General features: G+C 48.0%; 8 protein-coding genes across 8 annotated transcripts; 2 read left to right on the top strand and 6 right to left on the bottom strand.

Moving 5' to 3' along the window:
• Positions 1 to 247: 247 nt before the first annotated feature.
• On the bottom strand, positions 248 to 2,484 carry nap1 (histone chaperone NAP1). Its single transcript, XM_071042319.1, has 5 exons — positions 2,220 to 2,484; positions 2,070 to 2,149; positions 1,289 to 1,999; positions 902 to 1,239; positions 248 to 847 (listed from the first exon to the last, which is right to left on the bottom strand). The coding sequence occupies exons 1-5, from the start codon at positions 2,264 to 2,266 to the stop codon at positions 797 to 799; spliced, it is 1,227 nt and encodes a 408-aa protein (XP_070892011.1). The 5' UTR covers positions 2,267 to 2,484; the 3' UTR covers positions 248 to 796.
• A 702-nt stretch (positions 2,485 to 3,186) lies between these two features.
• Positions 3,187 to 9,078, top strand: BJX68DRAFT_250883 (putative P-type ATPase). Its single transcript, XM_071042318.1, has 21 exons — positions 3,187 to 3,673; positions 3,724 to 3,763; positions 3,816 to 4,352; positions 4,405 to 4,746; positions 4,796 to 4,930; positions 4,992 to 5,058; positions 5,105 to 5,236; positions 5,289 to 5,638; positions 5,691 to 5,836; positions 5,884 to 5,991; positions 6,069 to 6,372; positions 6,427 to 6,580; positions 6,631 to 6,963; positions 7,013 to 7,095; positions 7,143 to 7,277; positions 7,332 to 7,564; positions 7,616 to 7,739; positions 7,791 to 7,836; positions 7,884 to 8,034; positions 8,085 to 8,236; positions 8,288 to 9,078. Exons 1-21 carry the CDS (start codon positions 3,585 to 3,587, stop codon positions 8,572 to 8,574), a joined length of 3,948 nt encoding a protein of 1,315 aa, XP_070892009.1. The 5' UTR covers positions 3,187 to 3,584; the 3' UTR covers positions 8,575 to 9,078.
• Positions 8,760 to 8,979, bottom strand: BJX68DRAFT_259968 (uncharacterized protein; the record flags this gene model as incomplete). Its single annotated transcript, XM_071043794.1, has 2 exons — positions 8,760 to 8,825; positions 8,890 to 8,979. 2 exons carry the CDS (start codon positions 8,977 to 8,979, stop codon positions 8,760 to 8,762), a joined length of 156 nt encoding a protein of 51 aa, XP_070892010.1.
• A 109-nt stretch (positions 9,079 to 9,187) lies between the features above and the next one.
• On the top strand, positions 9,188 to 11,910 carry BJX68DRAFT_41078 (CDC2/CDK family serine/threonine-protein kinase). The gene is made up of 8 exons (XM_071049132.1): positions 9,188 to 9,592; positions 9,647 to 9,728; positions 9,788 to 9,884; positions 9,937 to 10,091; positions 10,148 to 10,175; positions 10,227 to 10,440; positions 10,488 to 10,682; positions 10,730 to 11,910. The coding sequence occupies exons 1-8, from the start codon at positions 9,483 to 9,485 to the stop codon at positions 11,502 to 11,504; spliced, it is 1,656 nt and encodes a 551-aa protein (XP_070892008.1). The 5' UTR covers positions 9,188 to 9,482; the 3' UTR covers positions 11,505 to 11,910.
• A 1-nt stretch (position 11,911) lies between these two features.
• On the bottom strand, positions 11,912 to 13,684 carry BJX68DRAFT_259966 (D-3-phosphoglycerate dehydrogenase; the record flags this gene model as incomplete). Its single annotated transcript, XM_071043793.1, has 7 exons — positions 11,912 to 11,940; positions 12,001 to 12,082; positions 12,136 to 12,194; positions 12,259 to 12,301; positions 12,350 to 12,939; positions 12,994 to 13,301; positions 13,368 to 13,684. The coding sequence occupies 7 exons, from the start codon at positions 13,682 to 13,684 to the stop codon at positions 11,912 to 11,914; spliced, it is 1,428 nt and encodes a 475-aa protein (XP_070892007.1).
• Positions 13,685 to 13,849: 165 nt separating this feature from the next.
• Positions 13,850 to 16,275, bottom strand: BJX68DRAFT_274670 (serine--tRNA ligase SES1; the record flags this gene model as incomplete). The annotated part of the gene is made up of 7 exons (XM_071047700.1): positions 13,850 to 14,652; positions 14,707 to 15,075; positions 15,132 to 15,222; positions 15,276 to 15,697; positions 15,757 to 15,918; positions 15,993 to 16,063; positions 16,143 to 16,275. 7 exons carry the CDS (start codon positions 16,273 to 16,275, stop codon positions 14,476 to 14,478), a joined length of 1,425 nt encoding a protein of 474 aa, XP_070892006.1. The 3' UTR covers positions 13,850 to 14,475.
• Positions 16,276 to 16,592: 317 nt separating this feature from the next.
• Positions 16,593 to 18,037, bottom strand: rhbA (Rheb family small GTPase rhbA). Its single transcript, XM_071042317.1, has 4 exons — positions 17,690 to 18,037; positions 17,501 to 17,640; positions 17,316 to 17,444; positions 16,593 to 17,256 (listed from the first exon to the last, which is right to left on the bottom strand). Exons 1-4 carry the CDS (start codon positions 17,742 to 17,744, stop codon positions 17,017 to 17,019), a joined length of 564 nt encoding a protein of 187 aa, XP_070892005.1. The 5' UTR covers positions 17,745 to 18,037; the 3' UTR covers positions 16,593 to 17,016.
• Positions 18,038 to 18,094: 57 nt separating this feature from the next.
• Positions 18,095 to 21,140, bottom strand: BJX68DRAFT_250837 (WAPL family protein). The gene is made up of 2 exons (XM_071042316.1): positions 18,852 to 21,140; positions 18,095 to 18,801 (listed from the first exon to the last, which is right to left on the bottom strand). The coding sequence occupies exons 1-2, from the start codon at positions 20,691 to 20,693 to the stop codon at positions 18,508 to 18,510; spliced, it is 2,136 nt and encodes a 711-aa protein (XP_070892004.1). The 5' UTR covers positions 20,694 to 21,140; the 3' UTR covers positions 18,095 to 18,507.
• Between the last annotated feature and the right edge of the window lie 467 nt (positions 21,141 to 21,607).

The following is a 21,607-nucleotide window of genomic DNA, read 5'->3' as shown; positions in this document are numbered from 1 at the left end:
TGACTAACAGGATGCAGTCTTGGAGAGGAGTGCTCTCATGCTGGATTGAAGCAGAAATTCCAAGAATAATGATGACCAGACTGGCCGCTCAACGTAGCCCCTGAGGAGCCTCGGGGCCCGCGCCACTGGCTGAGCCATTCTCCACACTGGTGCCAACGCCAAGAGGCAGCCGACAGACACCACCTTGCCCGCCCAAGCGTCAAACTCCGTGGGGAAGACTATCAACTACTTTTTACTAGGACCTGGAGCCGCTCTACCCAGATGGAAGAATGAAGTATGGCCATATGTTTCTTACACACAATTGCTATAGATTTGTAAATTTGATGTCTTGTACTCTGCCTTCACGTCCGCCTTTCGGTCCACGGAGTAGCCCATTCTTGTAGAACTGAAATCCCTTTTATCATGCATTTTTCATAATTTGTGCTATCAACACGCATCTTTAGAGAAAAAAAAGTGTACCTACTCCTCGCGCCACCAATGACTCGACATTAAGATATGAAAGAGATAGTGTAGAAAAAAAAATGGTAGATAATCTCTGCCAACGTGATCGACGCAAGGGTCCGGCGACTCCCAGCCAGTCCACGAAATTAACAAACTGTCGTATGCGTGTACATACTTCGTTTATCACGGGAGAGCATTATATAGCCTTGCAGGAAGAATTGTTGAGAAGAATGATCTGATGAGCAAAAGCGGACGAGAAAGGGGAAAGATGTCATGGAAGGTCGCTATTCCAAGCCAGCACAGGCAAACCGCTAACAACACATGCGAGCGGATGCGGTAGTCTTAATCTTCCACTCTAGCTCTGCTTGCACTCGGCCGCCTCTTTCTTTGGCTTGGAAGTACCATCCTGTCCAATATCAGCATATATTGACCACGAGCCATCTGGGATGGTTCAACGTACCTCTTCATCAGAGTCATCAACATCTCGATCAGAGCCTCGGCCATCTTCATCTTCATCATCCTCATCATCATCCTCATCGTCAAACTCATCAAACTCATCGGGATCCACATCGTCACCAAGTTCTTCAAATTGAAGGGCCTCGCCAGTGAACCAATCGATTGCGCGGGGGATAAGCTTCTCCTTGATATCTTCTCCGAGCTGGTAGTCGAGTTCGAGACGCTCCTCGATATCCGTAGCGACGGTATCGTCGTCATCCGCGGGGGGCTGAGGGGGGGCGAAGAAGTTGAAGAAGGACTCTGTTGGTACTGTAATCTTGACCACACGAGTCTGTTTTGTGTCTGCTAATGTATTAGTCATGGGCCAGGGACTTTCGACTTTCGAACTCACTCTTGTTCCTCTGCTTTTTGCTTTCCACGCGAACAGTCAAATCTTTTTCATCCTTCCAGTCGATCTTGGTGCCCTCGGCATGATCATAGATAAAGTCGCCTCCATATCCATTCTCCTCCTTGTAATAGTATGTTTTTGAAATCGTCTTGTTCGTGAAGAATTCGTTTTCGGAAAATTCGAAAATGAGTCTGAATCCCGGGCGATCAAGGTACTCCATGCGGATATCTGTGAGATGCTTGAGAGCGTCTTCGTCCCTGTCAGTAATCATTTCGGCGAGCGAAATCTGGTTCTTCATGGCGGAGAGCCAGAACTCTGGGATACCGGCCATCGGGGACTCCTCCTCTTCCTTCTTCGGCTCTTCATCCTTAGCTGCATCGATGTCCTCTTCCTCAGCCTTGCCAGCCTCAATCTCAACATCGGTTGGCTCGGCACCTCCATTAACGATTGTAGCACGTCTCTCGTAAAGCGGGCTGAATTTCGCAAAATACTTCTTTTCAAGTTCGAGAACCTCTTCTTGGAACTGGGCTTCCAGCTTTGAATGCTCCTTTTGGATACCCTTCAGACCGGCGACACGGCGGCGGACAGAGGCGGGCAAGGACTCAATGTAGCCGGATGAGCGACCAACAAGCGAGCCGAGTTTTCCTTGAATCATCGATACCAGCGCGGGGTTCCTTGCAAACAAAGAAGCCGCAGTAGCAGGGTCGAAGCCCTCTGTTATTCGGACATAACTGGTTAGCGTCTCCTTTTACGACAGATTTATCTTGTTCGGGAAGAAAATCACCTTCTTTGATGCTGGAAACTCCAGGTTGCTGAGCATGAGAAGAAATGGGTGCATTGTTCGCAGGCGTGTTTTGCGGTGTTCTGCCAAATTCACCACTGGTTAGAAATCAAGATGGGAAATATGTGACGAAGCCAGAATGGAGCAACGTACGGAGCGACAGGAAAATCTGCCTTCTTATTCCTAATGGGCTCAGACATCGTGAATATTCGATCACAGACGATACGGAAACCTCGAGGTGAGAAAAATCCGTGGAGGGGTTGTCGCGGAGAGGGAGAGTAAGGGTTGAAAGAATTTGATACGCTGAGATTTTGGGGTCTGGAATCTGGCTTGGTGGGATCTTAGCGCCCTTGGGCCGAGGGGCTTGGCGGGACAATGTGGCTGTTGAGAACACCCACACAAAGATGGCGAAAGTTGGGACTGAGCACAGTAATTCAAGTAACAGAATAATGATACTTTGAAGGTATCCGATATGCTTTTATGGAGGGTTTCTGTGACGACTCAAATCCAAGGCTGCCAACTGGTTTACCAAAAGGTATCGCTAATCATGACCTCCCTCACACACCGTAATCGTCCTCAACAATATGCTTACTCTGACATACTCTTAACTTTAACCATTCAAAGTTAGCCGCTGGCGAGAAACTGAGGAACAGTCTAACAGCCCGCCCTCCGGGTTGCAAATCCAACGGGAATTTGTTCCGCCCATCCCAAAGACAAGTGGGAGATGCACTAAGGTAGTACAAAGGATGAACTATCTTTGGAAAAGCCCATGTTGCTAAAGGAGGCTAATCTTACTACCTCTACTGCTACTACTATTAACATCAGTTGTCCTGTGGAACCAAGATAAGTACGAACTTGCTTCAAATTCTTGCCTGACAACCCACCACCTACGTACTTTAGTGGAAGGAATTATAGGATATGAGCACTAAACCATGCCCTGAGTCGGCAGACATCCACTGCTGTGCTATGATTTTCAGACATGATTTCTAGAGTAAAATTTGATGCTTGCAATAGCCTCAAAGGACATGATAGCGATAAATTAAGGTCACGGTGTTTCCGCGGTATTCGAAGATCAGATGGTACATGTAGTAGTACCCGATTAGCCCACGAGCGTAACTACGTCATGTGTAAACGCTTGGTTTGTTATCTTTCGTCGAATCAAAGGTTTCGGGCATCTCTGATATTTCAGATTCGGACATTCCGAGAAGTACAGCTGCAACAGCGACTTGATAATACAATATACCAGTCGTTTCGCACCGCTGGCCACACCCCAAGCCCTTACCTTGTACGAGATTCAGCGTCACTTTTAGACGCTGTCACGTGTTGCTTCGAGATCTGGGGTCGGAAGTTTATCGCATCAGATTTTCTGCGCAAGTTCACCAATGATTCACCTACCTGGCACACCCAACTATTGGTCTTGAGCTTATGTATACTCATTTCTCAGCTGGGTATAGACCAAGCGTTGCCATGCAGTGAAGTCGGGGACCAGCACACAACCAATATACCCAGAGTCGCACAATGGAGCAATCTCCGTACTCCGCGGGGGTTCGGTCACCCTCGCCCACGGGCATTACAGTGACTCGGCGACGTGACTCGATGAGGAGCAGGTTTGAACATCTGAATCTGTATATTCTACTTTAAGCTGACACCAACTTAGCTATAGCGTTGCTACGGATGTCGGAATGGCTCGCAGCGAGGTGTGTGTCCACTTCTGAACCACTTCTTCAAGATGCTGACTGCCTTTATTAGGTCTTTGATGGACCTATGTCGGAGAGCATACCATCCAGCATCGCGTCGTTCTCCCGCCGCAGGATTCGGAGAGATTCCACCACTAGCTTTTCACGCCATCAAGAAAACGAAAACACGTTTGACTGGCACCATAGAGACTCCGTGGACCTCGAAACTGGAGTCGACGACTTGTTCGTGGCCGAGTTTGATGATACAAATGATTCAACCAATTTCTCGTTCAAATCAAGACCATCCTTTCAGCAGCGAAGCTCTGTCGAAGATCCACTACTCCCTCGGCGTTCGCTGTCTGCCGGCTCTGCAGATCGAGAATGGAAGAGCGGCGGCAAAGTCAGACAAGAAATCAATATTGCTTCTGAAGACGTCACAATTGTCATAACCGGCTTCACTACAACTACGTTGGGTGCTTTATTATACTACCTTTTCTGCTCGCTGACTTTAGGTTTCGCATTCCTATTATTTCGATGGTTTCCACGATGGAGAATACGTTTACTAGGGAGAGTTTCGCCGTTGAAAACCTGCGACTGGGTTGTCGTAGAGGTAGGTGCTGATAACTCCATTTCTACGGAACGTTCTATATTGACATCTTCAGGATCAATGGAAACAATTCAGCATCTGTGAGATCCTTAGCCAAGCATACAGTCGGCCTCTTTCCACGATTTTCGCCGACTCCTACAGATACCAATATGATGAGGATAGTGACCCGACTGTTGAAAACTTGAAGTATTTCGACTATAGGTATCTCCGGTTCTTCTACCATCCGCTAGAGGACAAGTTTCTTTTGATCAGCGGTTGGAAAGATCCGTCCTGGGTTAATGCAAAGTCGATGCGGGCCGGTCTCGATGCCGAAGATCGTGACAGTCGTGAGCAGATTTTTGGTTTGAATGCCATCAACATTCAACAAAAGCCGTTGTTTCAACTTTTAATTGAGGAGGTAAATCCATATCGCACCCTCTGGCCCCATGGAATGCTGACGAGGACAGGCGTTCCACCCATTTTACATATTCCAACTTGCCAGCCTTCTTCTTTGGTCTCTTGATCAATATTACTACTATGCTGCATGCATCTTCGTCATATCGGTCGTCAGCATTGGAACTACTGTTGTTGAAACTAACGCGGTGTGTGACATTTGCACCCATTCCATATATGAACCTGTTCTTATTTCTATAATCTTATTAGACTATGAACCGTTTGAAGGAAATGTCCCATTTCGAGTGCGATATCCGGGTTCTTAGAAACGGCTTTTGTAAGTACGCCATAACATCTTGTACGCTGATGCTTATTATGCCCAGGGAGATCGGTCACTTCTGAGGAACTTGTTCCCGGCGATGTATTTGAGTTCTCAGACCCTTCTCTAACCCAGGTTCCCTGTGATTGTATCTTGCTATCTGGGGACTGTATTGTGAATGAGAGCATGCTCACAGGTTTGTGATGTGGAATTCCTTTTCCGGCGACATGTACTAAAGGAGACCTCAGGCGAATCCGTTCCAGTTTCAAAAACCCCCTTGACAGATGATGCTCTTGATTATCTCAACCTAAGTGCTCCTTCGGTCCACCCGGATATTGCCAAACACTTTCTCTTCAATGGAACCAAGATAATCAGAGCGCGGCGCCCGCAGCGTGTTGACGATGACGAGGCTATTGCGCTAGCGATCGTTATGAGGACAGGATTCTTGACAACCAAGGGCGCTCTTATCCGCTCGATGCTCTTTCCAAAGCCTTCAGGCTTCAAATTCTATCGGGACTCGTTCCGGTACATATCTGTCATGGGTGTGATTGCTCTTTTAGGGTTCATAGCGTCATTCGTCAACTTTGTACGGTTAGGCGTGAGTATTGCCATCGCTGTCCCAGTTCGACCCTTATATTAACAATCGGCAGCTTTCATGGCGTCTAATCATTGTCAGGGCTCTCGACTTGATCACAATAGTCGTACCACCGGCACTACCAGCTACCCTAACCATTGGCACTAATTTTGCACTGTCTCGATTGAGAAGCAAGAACATATTTTGCATTAGCCCGCAGAGGTCAGTATATATTCTACTCTGCGTGCAAGGGAAGCTAACTGTCCCAGGGTTAACGTGGGTGGAAAACTTGACGTGGTATGCTTCGATAAAACAGGAACCCTCACAGAAGACGGGCTGGATGTCCTTGGTTTGCGAATTATGAATGAACAGACAAGGTTTGGCTTTGCGCCGCAATCAAATACGCTCATGGTTTGGCTTGCGATCAAGTACGCTCGTGGCTAATGATCTCCAGACTGTCAGATCTCGTGTCGGACGTGTCGTCGAAACCGCCCACAGAATCGAGCGCCGAGTCGGTGCCATGCTCGGAGAAATATAATACGATTGTCCGAATTATGGCGACCTGCCACTCTTTAAGAGTAGTAGACGATGAGCTTCTTGGCGATCCCCTAGATGTGAAGATGTTTGAGTTTACTGGTTGGTCTTTCGAAGAAGGTGGGGGTCATGCACCTGAGCATCAGAGCTCTGAACATGAAACCATTGTTCCGTCCGTTGCCCGGCCTCCTGGCCATAACACATCTGTCGACAGTAGTGGTCAGGTGAATACAATTTCCTACGCCCATTCGAAATGAATGCTGACTGCCCTAAATCAGGAATCTATAGAACTCGGGATCTTACGCAGCTTTGAGTTCGTGTCACAGCTCCGGCGTGCAAGCGTGATTGTAAGACAATTTGGCGACAGTGGTGCCTCTGTATTTGTTAAGGGTGCTCCTGAAAGCGTAAAAGACATTTGCAGACCAGAAAGCTGTAAGTATACTGGCCCATACTTTACGCTTTAAACTAAGAAAATTCCATAGTGCCTCCGGACTTTGAAGAGATCCTAAGTCACTATACCCACAATGGCTATCGTGTCATTGCTTGTGCGGCTAAATATGAGCAAAAATTAAGTTGGATGAAGATCCAGAAAATGACGCGCACAGATGCAGAGTCTCGCTTGGAATTCACAGGTTTTATCATCTTTGAAAATAAACTGAAACACAAGTCCAGTGAAACTATTGCTGAACTGAATCAAGCCAACATACGGAATATCATGTGTACTGGTGATAACATACTCACTGCGGTCAGTGTTGCCCGAGAATGTGGTATTATTGGCCTTGAGGAACAGTGCTACATCCCACGCTTTGTAGAAGGTCAGTTACCTTTGCTGTAACTCCTACCGTTATTGACTAACAGAACTAGGCAATGCACATCAACCTAGCGGGTCTTTATCCTGGGAAAGTGTCTCGGACCCAAGCCTTAAACTTGATTCGCATACGCTGATGGTATGGCTGATCTCATATTATAAGTTCAGGGAGCTGACAGTTTATAGCCATTACCGGCTCCTGATGGGGTTGATTTATCTATCCCTGAAGCCGCCTGCAGTGCCCGTAATTACTCCCTTGCAGTCAGTGGTGATGCTTTTAGGTGGATCTTGGATCTTGAAGATGAAATCGTTGTGAAACGGGTATACCAAAACTTTGTCTACGGCCTTTTGGATTAGCGAGCTAACCTGGTATAGATGCTTGTCCGTGGCAACGTCTTTGCGAGAATGTCCCCTGACGAGAAACACGAGCTTGTGGAGAAGCTCCAGTCCCTCGATTACTGTTGTGGATTTTGTGGCGATGGTGCTAATGACTGCGGAGCGTTAAAGGCTGCAGACGTTGGCATTTCTCTATCTGATGCAGAAGCTTCTGTGGCTGCGCCTTTTACCAGCCGTCAATTCGATGTCTCTTGCGTTCCTACGCTAATCAGGTATTATCCTTCGAACCTCTAACAGTTCATTAACTAATATTGTCTGTATAGAGAGGGCCGGAGCTCATTGGTGACAAGCTTTTGTTGCTTCAAGTATATGAGCCTATATTCGGCAATCCAATTCGCGTCAGTCAGCTTTCTCTATACTTCCGCCTCTAATCTTGGAGACTTTCAGGTGAGTCTCCCGCTGTTTATCCGACGAGGTCCACTAATAGTCTCATTGCAGTTCCTCTTCATCGATCTTGCTCTAATATTGCCAATCGCCATTTTTAGTGAGTCGACCATCACATTCCTCAAAATGCATGCTGATATCTTCAAGTGGGCTGGACCGCACCCTATCCTATATTATCTCAAAAGCGCCCAACCGCAGACCTAGTCTCGCGAAAGGTCTTGACTCCGCTACTCGGACAAATCACTATATGTGTTCTGATCCAGCTCGTGGTCTACAAATCAGTTCAATCGCAACCATGGTATTTTCCCTTCAATATTCGTGTCTCTTCCGTCCCTCACATTTTTGCAGGTTCAAGGCCCCTGATATCCGGCTGGGGGAAGACAACAACATAGAAAACTCCGAGAACACGGTTCTCTTTCTAATATCTAGCTTTCAATATACTCTAGCCAGTGTCGTGCTGAGTGTGGGACCCCCGTTCCGAAAGCCCATGAGGTCGAACAGTGAGCAACTTCCCTCCACAATAAGCCTCTCTAGGTACTAATGGGAACCAGAACCTTTCCTTGTCGTAATTGTTTTAGATTTGATAATTGCCTGCTACATGCTTTATCGACCATCAGGATGGGTAAAGCGGGTTATGCAGTTGACCCACATCTCAGACGCTTTCGCTACATGGCTATTGGGGCTTGCTCTGGGAAGTTTCCTGTTGGCTTGGCTGGCGGAACGGAAGATTTTCCCCCAGCTTGCTCACATACTTGGCCGAGTCAAGATCCTGCTGCAACCTGGTCATAAGAAGCAGCGTCGCCAGTATAAAGTTTTGCTTGAGGAGATGGGCAGATAGAGCTACTAATCGAACCAGGGGTGTCGCTCGTCGAATGCCAAGGAGACACAGATATAGATCAGCGGCGAATCTTGTTAGACTCTTCTTAGACTTGAAACAGACAAACAACACAAGTATATTAAAAACACAAGTTTATGCGACGTTTATTGTGGTATTGTCGTTTTCGCGCGTCAAATGGCATTCGCTCAGTGATCCCATGGATGCTTCCAGCCTAGTAAAGCAGGTCCGTCCTTCTTCGCTCGGTACATCAACTACAATGACAAAAATATCATCTTCAGTTAGCAAGTTCAAGGAGCAGGGGATTGGGCGACATACGAAGAACCACATGCTGGCACCAAGGGCAGTGGCTGTAAAGCGATAGAAAGGTCGAGCCGGGTGGATGTGAATTGGATGGTTCGCCGCCATGTCTGCGTGACTCTTGGCAGTTTTAGAAATCGACTGCAGCATAAGGAAGGGTATACTCACAGCTTTCTGGCGTAATTGAGACGCTGGATGGGTTCGAATGCGCTGTGAGGAGGTCGGAAGCCCGGAGGTGGAATCGGAAGTGGTCGCTTGCATCACGTGAGCAGCTCATCACATTGATCGCGTCGGATACTAAACATCATTTACCGCACGCTTGGTTATATGTTTTCCGAGTAAGACCGAGAATATCGGACTTAAGGGCTCAGTTAGCCATACAGTATCTTTTGATCAGGCATGTCCATCCGTGCCTAATGCAAGGCTTCCATCTGGCTTGTGCCATAGGAACAAAGCCCAAGCGATTCGACTCCATAGGCGCAACCTTGCAGTGCATGCTGCGAGGCAAAATCAACGAGCTCCGGCGCTCGTCCTCGCATATCCATGATAGGCTATACAAAGCCGCTCTATGAACCCTTCCGCCGCGAACGCCATCAACAAGTTTTTTGAAAATGGTTGCACCGTCACTAGAAAGGGACAGTAGTGGTGCTGCCAGATTTACTGGGTGTACTAGTATCAGGGAATTCGACTTTTTGGGCAAGTTGGGTGAAGGTACTTTTGGGTAAGTTCCTCGAGAACTAGGCCTAAACCCGGCTGACACGGCTTTCCTGTCCAGAGAGGTCTACCGAGCAAGATCGAAAAGGGACGGCTCTATCGTCGCCTTGAAAAAGATTCTTATGCACAATGAACGGGATGGGGTGAGCTAACAACGGTTTCTTCTGAAAACCTAAAATCCTCAACCGACTAATTGCTCAAGTTCCCGATTACTGCACTACGCGAGATCAAGCTGCTAAAAATGCTGTCGCATACAAACATCATGCGGCTCAGAGAGATGTCTGTCGAGCGAAGCAAAGGTGTGTGATCTATCAAAACAGCTCCTGGATGCCTCGCCTGACTCTTCACAAGGGGAAGGCCGAAAGAAAGCCAGCATGTATATGGTCTTCCCTTATATGGAACACGACCTTTCAGGACTCTTGGAGAACCCGGCAGTTCACTTTACCGAGGCGCAGATCAAGTGCTACATGATCCAACTCTTAGAGGGGCTGCGTTATCTACATGGGGTATCATCGTCCCCGCGCATGAGCAGTTCAAGAAATTTTGTCTGACCTCCGCACAGAATTGTATCCTGCATCGCGATATGAAAGGCTAGTCTCGACAACAACTTGGGCAAGACCCCATGTGCTGACTTGGTACAGCTGCAAACCTACTTATCAGTAACCGTGGCATTCTTCAAATTGCTGATTTTGGGCTGGCACGACCATTTGACGAACCACCTCCTCAACCCGGGAAAGGTGGTGGAGAAGCCAAGCGAGACTATACGACATTAGTAGTGACACGCTGGTATCGTCCTCCGGAACTACTACTACAGCTCCGGCGTTATACCTCTGCGATTGACATGTGGGGAGTCGGGTATAGTCACCGCGAGTTTTCTGCGTCCTATTTCTAACTTTTTCCAGATGTGTTTTCGGCGAGATGTTCAAGGGCAAACCAATACTCGCTGGTAATAGCGATCTCAACCAAGCACAGCTCATTTTCGGTCTTGTGGGCGCACCAACGGAAGAAAACATGCCAGGTTGGAGCTCCCTCCCTGGCTGTGAAGGTGTGAAAAGCTTTGGCAATAGGCCTGGCAACCTCCCGGACGTCTTCAAAGAGTAATTTCCTCCCATAGGTATCTCTATCCTCTTCTAACTTGTCATAGCTTGAGCCCTACCGCCATTTCTCTACTCACAGAGCTCTTGAAGCTTGATTGGCGCAAAAGAATAAATGCGATAGATGCGTTAAAACATCCGTACTTCTCGACACCACCGCTCCCCGCGCGTCCTGAAGACCTTCCATCTTTCGAAGATTCACATGAACTCGATAGGCGGAGGTTCCGCGGGCAGCGAGCTGCTTTGCCCCCGGCACCTGCTGGAGGTTCCGTGGGCATGGGCCGTAACGGGGGATGGTCAACTAATTCCGGAAATAGGACAGGCGCCGAGCCTAGAAATGCTCGCGTGCCTAGCGCTGCGCGCGGGACCAAGCCGAGTGCTAATGGAAATCAAGGCAATCCACAGCGCCGTCCCGTTGATAGCTGGAATAGCGAATCCCAACCTGGCCGGCTAAGAAGAGCCGGTGAAGAGACAAACCAAGGACTTCCATCTCGACATAAAGACGGCGGTTTACCGCCGAAACCTCCCGCCCCAACACACCAGTCATGGACGGCAAGCCACCCCGACAAGGGCGGGCGAGATCGGGCGTATGGTGGTAGTCGCTATGGGCCTTCTGATGCAAATCTTGATTCATATGTTCCGAGTTACGGCGGCGGAGGTGGACGAAGTCGTGAGAGGGACCATGGCCCTATTAATTCTGAGTGGCGTGGTGGCCCTTACCATGACCATCCGTACCCTGATTACCCACGAGATAATCCACCCAGGAGACGAAGCCGGAGTCCGTTGTATAGAGAACGACTAGAGAGACACCAATATCGCCGGTGAAAAGCACTTCTGTTATCCAACCTTGGGTTCTCTCTATCGGTTGAAGGGAATCGATCTTTTCCCACCACACCCGGTCACAAGAAGTCTGGTTACCGCCTCTTGCCGGCGTTACAAGTAGAACAATATTGATTACAAGGGGAAATCGCTAGTTTTTTTATTTTTTTTTTCTAGCAGGTTGAGACAGATCAAGAACCTTCCCAGCATTCTTGAATGAACATATAATCAAACTTTTGGTAGACAGCTGCCGTTGAGGGACTCCACCAGAACCTGAATAAAACAATCAATGACACCCTGGACTTTCCAGACCCATCTTACCTCTGCTCTTCTGCCAGGAGAAGGTACATATGCTCTAATCTATGTGGAATGATTGATGCAAACAAGCTCGCTTGGGTCCAAGAGAGTCCTTTCTAGTATAGGATCCTCGTCATGATTCGGGCTAAAAAGTTTAAATCAGGTCAGCTTCTTGCAGTTTCAACGGCGAAATGGGGATGAATACATGACAGGCTTTCAAGTCTCGTATACAAATCCTTGATCGTCGTGTTATCAACACTGCTGATGTCGGCCATCAAGTAGGCAACCTAGTCACAGTCAGTACGAGGTCAATTTCATTCAATATTGGAAGAGAATATACATCGCCTCTGCTGTCCGTCATTTGCTTATCAACATTGTGATCACCAAGAACCTCGTTGACTAAGAACGGTCAGTGAAAATCTAACCTAATAGATGATGCTCGTCATGATCTGATCGCCCTTACCTTTACGAAGCACACCAGGAACGTTGTGATGGATATAGATTACCTGCAATAATCAGTATCACATGCTGCGGGCAAAAAAAAGGGCACATACCCGAGCGTGATTCGGCTCGTCCATGGTTAAAGAACGAAGGGTGACCTCTGGGAGGTTGACAGCGCCCAGTGTAGTACCTTCATTCACGTATCGGACCAAAGCGTCAGCTACTTCGACACCGATTGCGCGCTGCGCTTCCTCGGTACTGCCACCGATATGTGGGGTCAGGATTATGTTCTTGAGAGCACGGAGGTCCGCGCCCCATTCGTTGAGATCGTTGTTGAAGTAATCACCATTTCCGGCCGGCTCATTTGGATAAACATCTAGTGCAGCGCCAGCAACCTTGCCGGATCGCATCGCGTGTATCAACGCAGGGATATCGACCACACTTCCTCGGCTAGCATTGATAAGATAGCTGCCCTGCTTCATCTTCTCGAATTGAGTTTGCCCTATCATATTCTTTGTCTCCGGGAGTTCAGGAACGTGCAAGGTGATAAAGTCCGACTCTGAAAGGAGAGCCTCCAGAGTGGGAACCTGGCGGGCTGTTCCCAACTCCATGAGATTCACTACATCATAGAAGATGACCGACATGCCCATGGCTTCAGCAAGAACTGATAGCTGAGATCCGATATGCCCATACCCAACAATTCCTGTCGTTGAGGTTAGTCTAGTACTCAAAAGGGCAACCCAAAATGGTATCGTACCTAGTGTCTTTCCGCGAATTTCCCAGCACTTGTTGCTCACCTTATTCCAGGTACCATTGTGCATTTCGTTGGAGCGGTCACCGAGTTGGCGGGCAAGAGCGATAATTTCACCAATAACCAATTCTGCCACACTTCGGGAATTGCTAAACGGCGAGTTGAACACTGCGATACCATGCTCAGCCGCATACTGAAGGTCAACCTGGTTTGTTCCAATGCAGAAGCAGCCGATGACTATAAGGTTGCGAGCTTCCTTCAAGACGCGTGGGGTCAATTTGGTCTTTGAACGGATTCCAATCACATGTACATCTCTATTGGAGGAAGGGAACCATTAGGAACACCCTCAAATCTAAAATGGAGAACAATAATGCACTTACCGAATCTTCTCAATAAGCTGGTCTTCCGGAAGCGACGACTTGAGAAATTCTACTTGATAGCCCTGTTTGCTAAGGATTTCGCGCCCGGTCTGGTTGACATTTTCCAAAAGCAAGACCTTGATATCCTCCGTCGCGAATGGCTTCAAATGTTTCGCGTTGGCAGCGGAAGCCATCCGGCTTGCCAGAACTGAGCCGCTATGGCTCGACGGAGCGGACTGAAAGGACGCGTTTGGCGATGTGGAGAAGCTATGGCTTTGCGAGATGCTCAGGTTGGATGCATCCTTGCTAGGTCTGATGTCTCTTGCAGATGCGGCCATTGTTGGTGTTGGCAGAAAGGCGCAAATTATGACAAGAGCCGAAAAAGAAGAGTTCAAACGTTGAACAGGCGAACCTTCAGTGTATCGATCCCAATTCTTAGGTAACTTGGGGGTTGCGGAGAGAAAAAGGACCTTGCCCTACAGGAGGACATTTCTCTTATAAGAAAAATTTAATAAGCAACTCGAGCTGGCTGCAGCTGCGGACGGGATTGTACCAGACCTACTATTGAGTCATACGAAATTGCTCTTCGGTCATTCAGATATCTGGACCACTTGGTCGTCTTAGCGCAGGGCCTTTGGGTATTTCCTGGGTTTCATGACGCTTCTTAAACAATAAATTCCTCTACACAAGGGGACTTCTCTGCAGCTTCACGCAAGTACATGAATATTCGTGCTTTTAGATGAATCGCCTGGGAGATCTACTAGCTCCGGACTCGGAGGCTCGGAGAAGCAGTGCAGGGGCAAAAGGTGGGGGGTACAGGTGCCCCTCGCCGAATTTCAGGCCGGCGGGTCTGAACCAGTTCACAAAATGATGGCGTGATTGTTATGCTTGAAATTATCAAAATTCACAAGTGAGTTTCTTTATATTTTTTTGGCACTAATTTTGAACCCGGCCATATCGCCGCACATCCTGGATGTTTCTATAAGGAAGTTGAATTTGGAACCAGACATCTAACCCGAAATCCAATCTTCCCGCGACAGCAATCGATATCTAGATTTGTGAGGTGTCATATCTCCTAATGTAGCGGCTCGCTAATGACCTAGAACCAGCGAGAGCTAGGCGATGCAAATCACAATTGCATGCCTTGAAGCTTCTTGGATGCTTCATCAGCGCTGCTGCCGGGCTTTGCGGCAGCTTTAGGCCGGGATTTGGTTGAGGTGCTATCTTTTGGAAGTTCTTTGGTGTAGGGGAGAAATTCGGGAGCACCGGGGATGTATTTCCTTAGGGGCTCTGGAACAACGAATCCCTGCGCTCTGTTAGTGTGATTCTGGTGACAAGAGGAGGAATGGTTCGACCGCACATCTTCTGTTTGATAGTTCTCAAGGATGCAGCACAGGGTGCGTTCCGTTGCACACAGGGTAGCGTTCAATGCGTGGACGTAGGATTTCTTCGCGTCGGTCGTCTTCTTCGGGCCGTATCGAATTCCCAATGCTCGTGACTGATAATCGGTACAGTTGGAGCAAGAAACCAGCTCCTTGTATTCTTGCTGGAAAGGGAACCAGGCTTCGAGATCAAACTTCTTCGCTGCGGCGTTGTTCAAAGCACCCGAGACTATAGACACGATTTGGTAAGGGAGCCCGAGCGACTGGTAAAACTGTTCCGAGGTTTCGATCATCTGGTTAAACGCCTCCCAAGACTCCTCGGGTTTTGTGAGGACGAATTGCTCAATCTAGATTGGGATAAGAATTAGATCAAGTGTTGGTGACGGACTTTTCGACGTCTAACCTTCTCGAACTGGTGAACTCGGAAAATACCCCAGGCATCCTTGCCATGAGACCCAGCCTCCTTTCGATAACATGTGCTGTATCCAGCATATCTGTGGTTTGTTTGGTGAGTATACATGCATCGTAGAGATGGCGGTTTTCGCACTTGATTGGAAGATCCTTATCTTGGAGCCATTCGCTATCATGCAACGCAGACAATGGCTGCTCTGAAGTGGCGATCAAATATTTGTCGGTGGCTTTGTCCTCACTTTCTGTGACCTTGTAAAGTTCCTCGTCAAACTGTTCGAGTTGAGCCGTTTTCGCCATCATCTCCTTGAGCATAAACTGCGGTGGTTGGTTCGGCTTGTAGCCACGTTGCCAGAGAAATTCAAGTCCGTAATTCACAAGCGCAAGGTTCAGGAAAAGACCATAACCCGTCAGACAATAGCCACGGTGGCCGACGATCTTGACTCCGCGCTCAGGATCATAGCCATCCAGTCGAGTAAGGACCTCGTGATGCGACAGGCAATTAGGCTTCTCGGGAACAAAATTATCCGGAGACCATGTTCTGACAATGGCGTTATCATCCTAGGCGACACGATTAATATCGTACTTGACCGAAGCGCTGTTTCGAATGAGTCACCAACCTCGTTGTTGCTAATAGGGACAGATTCATGGACGTAGTTGCCAATTGTTCGGATCTTTCGATCCCTGAGTGTTTCCTTTTGGACGGCAAGCTCTTCTGCTTCTTTGCGCTGGCTCTCTAGCCCAGCTTTTTCCTCCAAAAGAGTGCTGGCATCTTCCTTGTTCTGGTTTGGCGGGGTCAGTCATCGATGAGAAATAAAAGGGCGCGAGATGCAAACTCGAAGAACCGGTGACTAACCTTCTTCTTCTTACCAATTTCCTTGAGGAGGGTATTGAGCTGGGAGTTTATTTGGGAGACTTGGTAGCGTGCTTCAACAGAATCGCAGTCAGCTTACTCCGTCCACAAGGCCTACCAGGTCGAGAAGAAAGCAATGACAATAAATCTTACCCCGGCGAGCCTCCTCATACAAGGAAATTACCTCGTCAACATCAGCCTCAGGAGCAGACCTCCTCCTCTGACTCTCCTTGATCTTATTCGGATCTCCACCACGGTCCGTGATGAAGTCGGCGAGGTCGAGCATTTTCCGGTCTGGCTACTGTCAACAGAAGTCTAAACAGGCCTAATGGGTAACTCAAGAATAAAAGGGAACCGCCGAAAGATATTGGCAATTGACGATTGTTGGACAAAGGTGCGAGTGTTTGGCGTGGTGAGCGGGGATGGAGGGCATGAGGGGCACGAAATTTGGCCCAACTTTTGTCTCGATTCGGCGGGCCCCGTGCAAATATTTAGGTAGGGCACCAGGGAACTAGCGCCTTACCCGTTAGGGAGATGTTTCATACTCCCCAGACAGTCGCCAGTGCCTAGAAGGACTTTTGAAGGTGTAAGACGCGTCTACTATTGATCTTGACTATTCATTGTTGTCGCATCATTGATAGTAAAAGAATGATTTAAGTAACCAAGCCCGCCATCCATGGCGCAGCGCAAAAAATACCACGCAAACCCATCAGGCGTGCAATTCGCGTCTCTACACAACTTTACCACTAATTGGCAAGAACGTAACCTAACCACTAATTTGGATAGGACAATACACTGTATAGTTGCTTCGCTACATCAAAGCCATTATTTCCCTCGAACTCGACAAACGCTTCCAGCGAATTGGGCACTAAATGCTCGCACAAGTTCAAGACGCCAGGTTGCCGTTATTATTAGTTAGATAAGGCTGCGAAGCAACGATAAGTGGCAGGAAACTATACATAAATCTGCGGGCGAAGACGAAGAAGATCCGCGTTCATTCTATCATTTCCAGCGCCTTCCTTTTGTATCACATTATTGCACACTTATTACCTCCGGTTGGTTGCGCAGGATTCTGCGATTTCTCAATTTCCCCAATCATTAATTCAAAAGCTTTTGCAACATTGTAGTCAAGACGAGCGCTAGCTTCCGTGAATGCGCAGCGAAACTCTTCTCCTAACTGTCTGCCTTCGTCTAAGGATACTTGGCGTTGTTCCGTCTTAAGGTCACTCTTGTTTCCGACGACGACGAGGGGAACATAATCCGCTCCCTGGCTCACGTTAGTCACCAAGAAGCTGAAAAGGTGGTCGCGCGGAATAGACTACTTACGAGGTGGTTCAGAATCTTATCCCTAATGACTTTTACCATGTCGAACGACTGACGGGATGCCACCGAGTAGACGATTATATAACCATGGATTCCAATGAAATGCTTGGAATTCAATATGCTGTATTCGTCCTAGAGCTTGGATTAGCTGTCCGAGCCCAGCAAACGAAACTTTGGTGAATCCTCACTTGGCCGGCTGTATCAACTATCTCGGTTGCATAATCTTGGCCATTGTATTTGATGATTCTACTAAACGTGTTTTCGATTGTCGGATAGTAGCTCTCGACAAAGTGGTGCTCAACAAACCGAACCGTAAGGGAGGATTTCCCTAGCAGTGTCAGCTCCAAAGGTGAACATGCAGGCCTGGGAATACACACCTACGGATCGATTGCCCACGATGGCTATCTTTCGTTGTTTTGGTGCACTAGGCATTTTTGTGGCACTGGGGTGAGGATAACAATGGCAAAGAGTGGTAATAATCTGCGAGGTATTTGCGGAGGTGAAGCGTTGAGCAAAGCTGGCCGGAACCGCGGCGAACTGATGGTTGAACACTAAGCTGGCACCATGAAGAACAACCAGGGCTATCAGATCGAATTAGAGAACGACGTCAGCAAGTTGGAACTTGGTTATGTTTCGTAACGCCCCAAATGTTTCTCGAATAGCAAAGCGGAGGACTACTAATGTGGATGACTCAGTAAGGGTGGCAAAATCTCCAAACAAGCTCCCATCAGCTTGGATGATGCGCCCGTCTGTGCGCAAACAAATCCATAGTAAACGCTGGACATGACTATAACGGCATATGTTATAGTAATATCATTACCTCTGAAGTACTTTGTAATACCGTTCCTAAGTACTAGTAGCAAGGTACCCAGGTATTATACTACTACTTATTCTGCCCAATAGGAATGGTTCTCTTTTACATTGCAAACTCCAAGAAGTAACTCTGCACAATCTCACCTATGAAACAGCTCACCAATGGCACATATCAGTATTGGTGTAGACTTTTACTAAATCTTAGAGAAAAAAAAATGAGTGCACCGCATGCTTGACATGCACAACAAACACTCAACTACGCCAGGATTGAGCGCTTCTCTGCAAAGTCTAGATTGTTCATAGACTTCGAATGTCCCAATTAGAAGGACCTGGTGGCACAGTAGTATGGGGAACCTTCAAAGGCATCTATATACCTCCAAGCTCAAGGCAGCTCATCAGAATCTTCTTCCAACCGACGTGCCTGACTGATGATGTGCTCCAGTCGTCTAGTGAGTCTAAACTCGCCTTCATATGTTTCAGCGAGACCGTTCTCTTTCTCAACCTGTCGATGGTACTGCAAGAACTTTTCAGCGGTCGAAAAAGCCAAGACTAGTCCCTTCCCGTCAAGAGACTTTTTGACAAGTAGACGTGCTTCGGTGTTCAAGCAAAGAGTAAGAAAAAGGATAGACAAGTATCCTGCAACAACATTTTCGTGCACTTCTAACACGGAATGTGCCTTGATACTGATGTTAGAACATGTCAAGGTTAAAAGCATGGTGTTCTTACATGATCAAGAGATCTCGCGCTACCAGAGAACTGCTTCAACAGCTGCTGGAGGGGAGAAACTGCAAAATTGTTGGATTGCACGAGCATGGCTCGGGCTTTCTCGGTCTTTTCTGCCAGATTGATAAGAGTGCCGAGCGCCAAAATCACGGCGTTCAATGCATCATTCTCATTGGGAGCAGGATCTTTAGACACATCGGAGCACTCCCTGATAACAATTTCAACGAGCCCATAGACCAGTTCAGGAAGAGCGAAGCTTTCGCAAACCGCAGGTTCCTTATTGGTAAGGTTCAAGATTACCCGAACATACGACATCAATGTCGGGCGCATTTGGTCACGAGGATCCGAGGTAAAAAGCCAACGCAGTTGAGACAGGCGCTGGAGGCACTGGCAATGGTCATCATCGAAGGGTCCTGTTACAATTGAGTAATTCTCGAGGACGGAGAATATCAACTCTGAAACGTGAAAATGACCTGGTCGCTCAGCGTCATCCGGGACATTCATTGACAGCAAGTCCAGGAGCGTATTCAGAAACGTGGTAGGAGCATGGCGAACAGTGTGGCCATTTTCCCTGAGAAGCTTCAACGCACTTTTTATGCATTCGAGTGCTAGCAACCGGGGAGACATGCGTAGCGATTGCGACGTGCTTGCAGGCGACAACTGAGACCGAAGACCTCTAACTGCAGTTTGTGCTGTCTTTGAGAGGCCCTGCAAAGGGTCGCGCGCCAATGTAAGGATGTCGTCCTCGCTATTCAGTAATACGGGGGAATGATCAAGGATGCTTGCCCACAGCGACTCGGCAAAGACACGGGAAGCTCGACCGCCGACGATTATGAGTCTGAATGCGCCAAAAGCGAGGGAAAGCCAGACTATGTTTGAGCTGATTGCGATACAGTTAATCAAGCGTTCATCAAAGCCTTGCTCGGAGAAACGATGAGCAAACCCTGCATTAAGTAGCTTGTGACACAAGTCAGCAATACTACAGCATCTGCCTGATATCGAATTGTATTGATCCTCGATGTCTTCGAAGATTGAATCAACAATCTCCCGGAATCTCGCATTGTCGCCAGCTTGTCTAAGCTCGTGGATACTTCGCACCGCTTTGTTACTATTACTGTCTTCGTCTTCCGGGGGTATGTGTGATGCAAACGAGCCATGGGCTTCTCGGCTTGGGTTCAGTTTCGCTCCATTGTCCACACTTGGAGGCTCACTATCAGTCGCGCCGATCATATCATTCAGAAAAGATCTCTGTCGCGAGTAAGTGACTCTAGACGATCGAAGCATAGAAGACAAGGAGCTAGCCGGGGTCGTTTGGGACCGTTCAACATTTCGTGGTCGGCGTTTGTTATCATCCTCGGCAGCAGTCTGACATGCAGAAGCAGAGAACTTCTGTTGAGGAGGCCGTTCATGAAGGAGAGACGCCGGGTCATCATTAGGCTCTGAAATCATCGGGCTAGGAGGTTGATTCGTCATGCCTAGCGAGTCGATCAATCTTTTTCGTGGGGAGGAAGTGTCAGTCTTGGGTTGCGCGTCCGCAAAGCTGGCCATGCTTTTGCCATCGGAACTTGGTGGTGTAGATTTGAGTGGGCGAGCAGAATGCGAGTTTGAAGGCAGCGCGCGCTTAGGCGATTTTGGTTTAGGTAGCACATCCGATCGTGAATAGCGTATAGCATCACTGGCCTTCTGGTTTTCGTCGCGACCAGGGGATGTTGTAGAAATATCCTCTTCTTCAGGTGTCGCATGGTTACCAGGATTTCCACGTCCGACACAATCCGCCTTCGTCTGACCATCTGGATTGCGCTGATGCGCCTCTTCGCGCAGTAGCTTCCTTCGCTTTCCTTGCATGGCTATATGCGCATCCTCCCCTTGGGTGAGAGAAGAACCTGCTAGATTCAGGAATGAGCAACTTCAATTAACCAGTGTAACTCAACCAACGCACTCACAGAAGGTCCTCGCTAGGGGGGGTCCGATTGACGAAACAGAGGAGAGCGGATGAATAGTTGGCGTCGCTGACTGTCCATCGCTTGAAGAGGTACGAAGACTGGGTGGTTTGGAGGTGGTGTCCAAATCCGGCACGTATAGTCCAACTAGGGCCCTGTTGAATGACGATTTACCATACGTCACTGGCCGTTTTTTATTCTGAGACATGCCGGGATATGCAGCGAGTAAAATGATATAGAAAGTGTGGAGGATAGCATTTCACACATTCTAAAATAGTCATTGATCCAGGGCAGCTGGAAGAATACTATGTTTGAATGTGGAATGAATGGGTGAGTTTTAAGTTAAGAGTTGAGTTCCAATTCTTGACCTTCATATTAAGTAGTAACAGTAATTTACACAAAGTCTAGTAGTGATTTGGGGTTAGTTAAGTTATTTAGTTAGTTAACGTAATTCCCGGGTCGTCCGATCATCCCGGGTCATCCGATCACCCACCAAAAATTCCTCGCGCGTTCAACGCGTAATTATTCAAGCAACCACCATGCCACCAAAATCGCGTCAATCACGTCAAAACTTGGTGGAACAAGAGGGCAGAATCCAACTTGCAATTAAAGCCCTAAAGAACTGCGAAATTCCAAGTATTCGTCGAGCAGCAGAAACTTTTAATGTGCCCTATACAACACTTTCAGATCGACTAAGTGGACACTTATTTCAAGGAGAACTTCGGAACCACAACCTCAGGCTATCTAAAACTCAGGAAGAGACCTTGATACAATGGATTATATCTAGGGATACGCGTGGAGTCGCTCCCAGGCCATCAC

This window comes from Aspergillus pseudodeflectus (genome assembly GCF_044049435.1).
Source record: "Aspergillus pseudodeflectus strain CBS 756.74 chromosome Unknown BJX68scaffold_120, whole genome shotgun sequence".
Classification (NCBI taxonomy): domain Eukaryota; kingdom Fungi; phylum Ascomycota; class Eurotiomycetes; order Eurotiales; family Aspergillaceae; genus Aspergillus; species Aspergillus pseudodeflectus.
The sequence above is the reverse complement of the archived record's forward strand: the minus strand, read 5'-3'. Positions and strand labels throughout refer to the sequence as shown.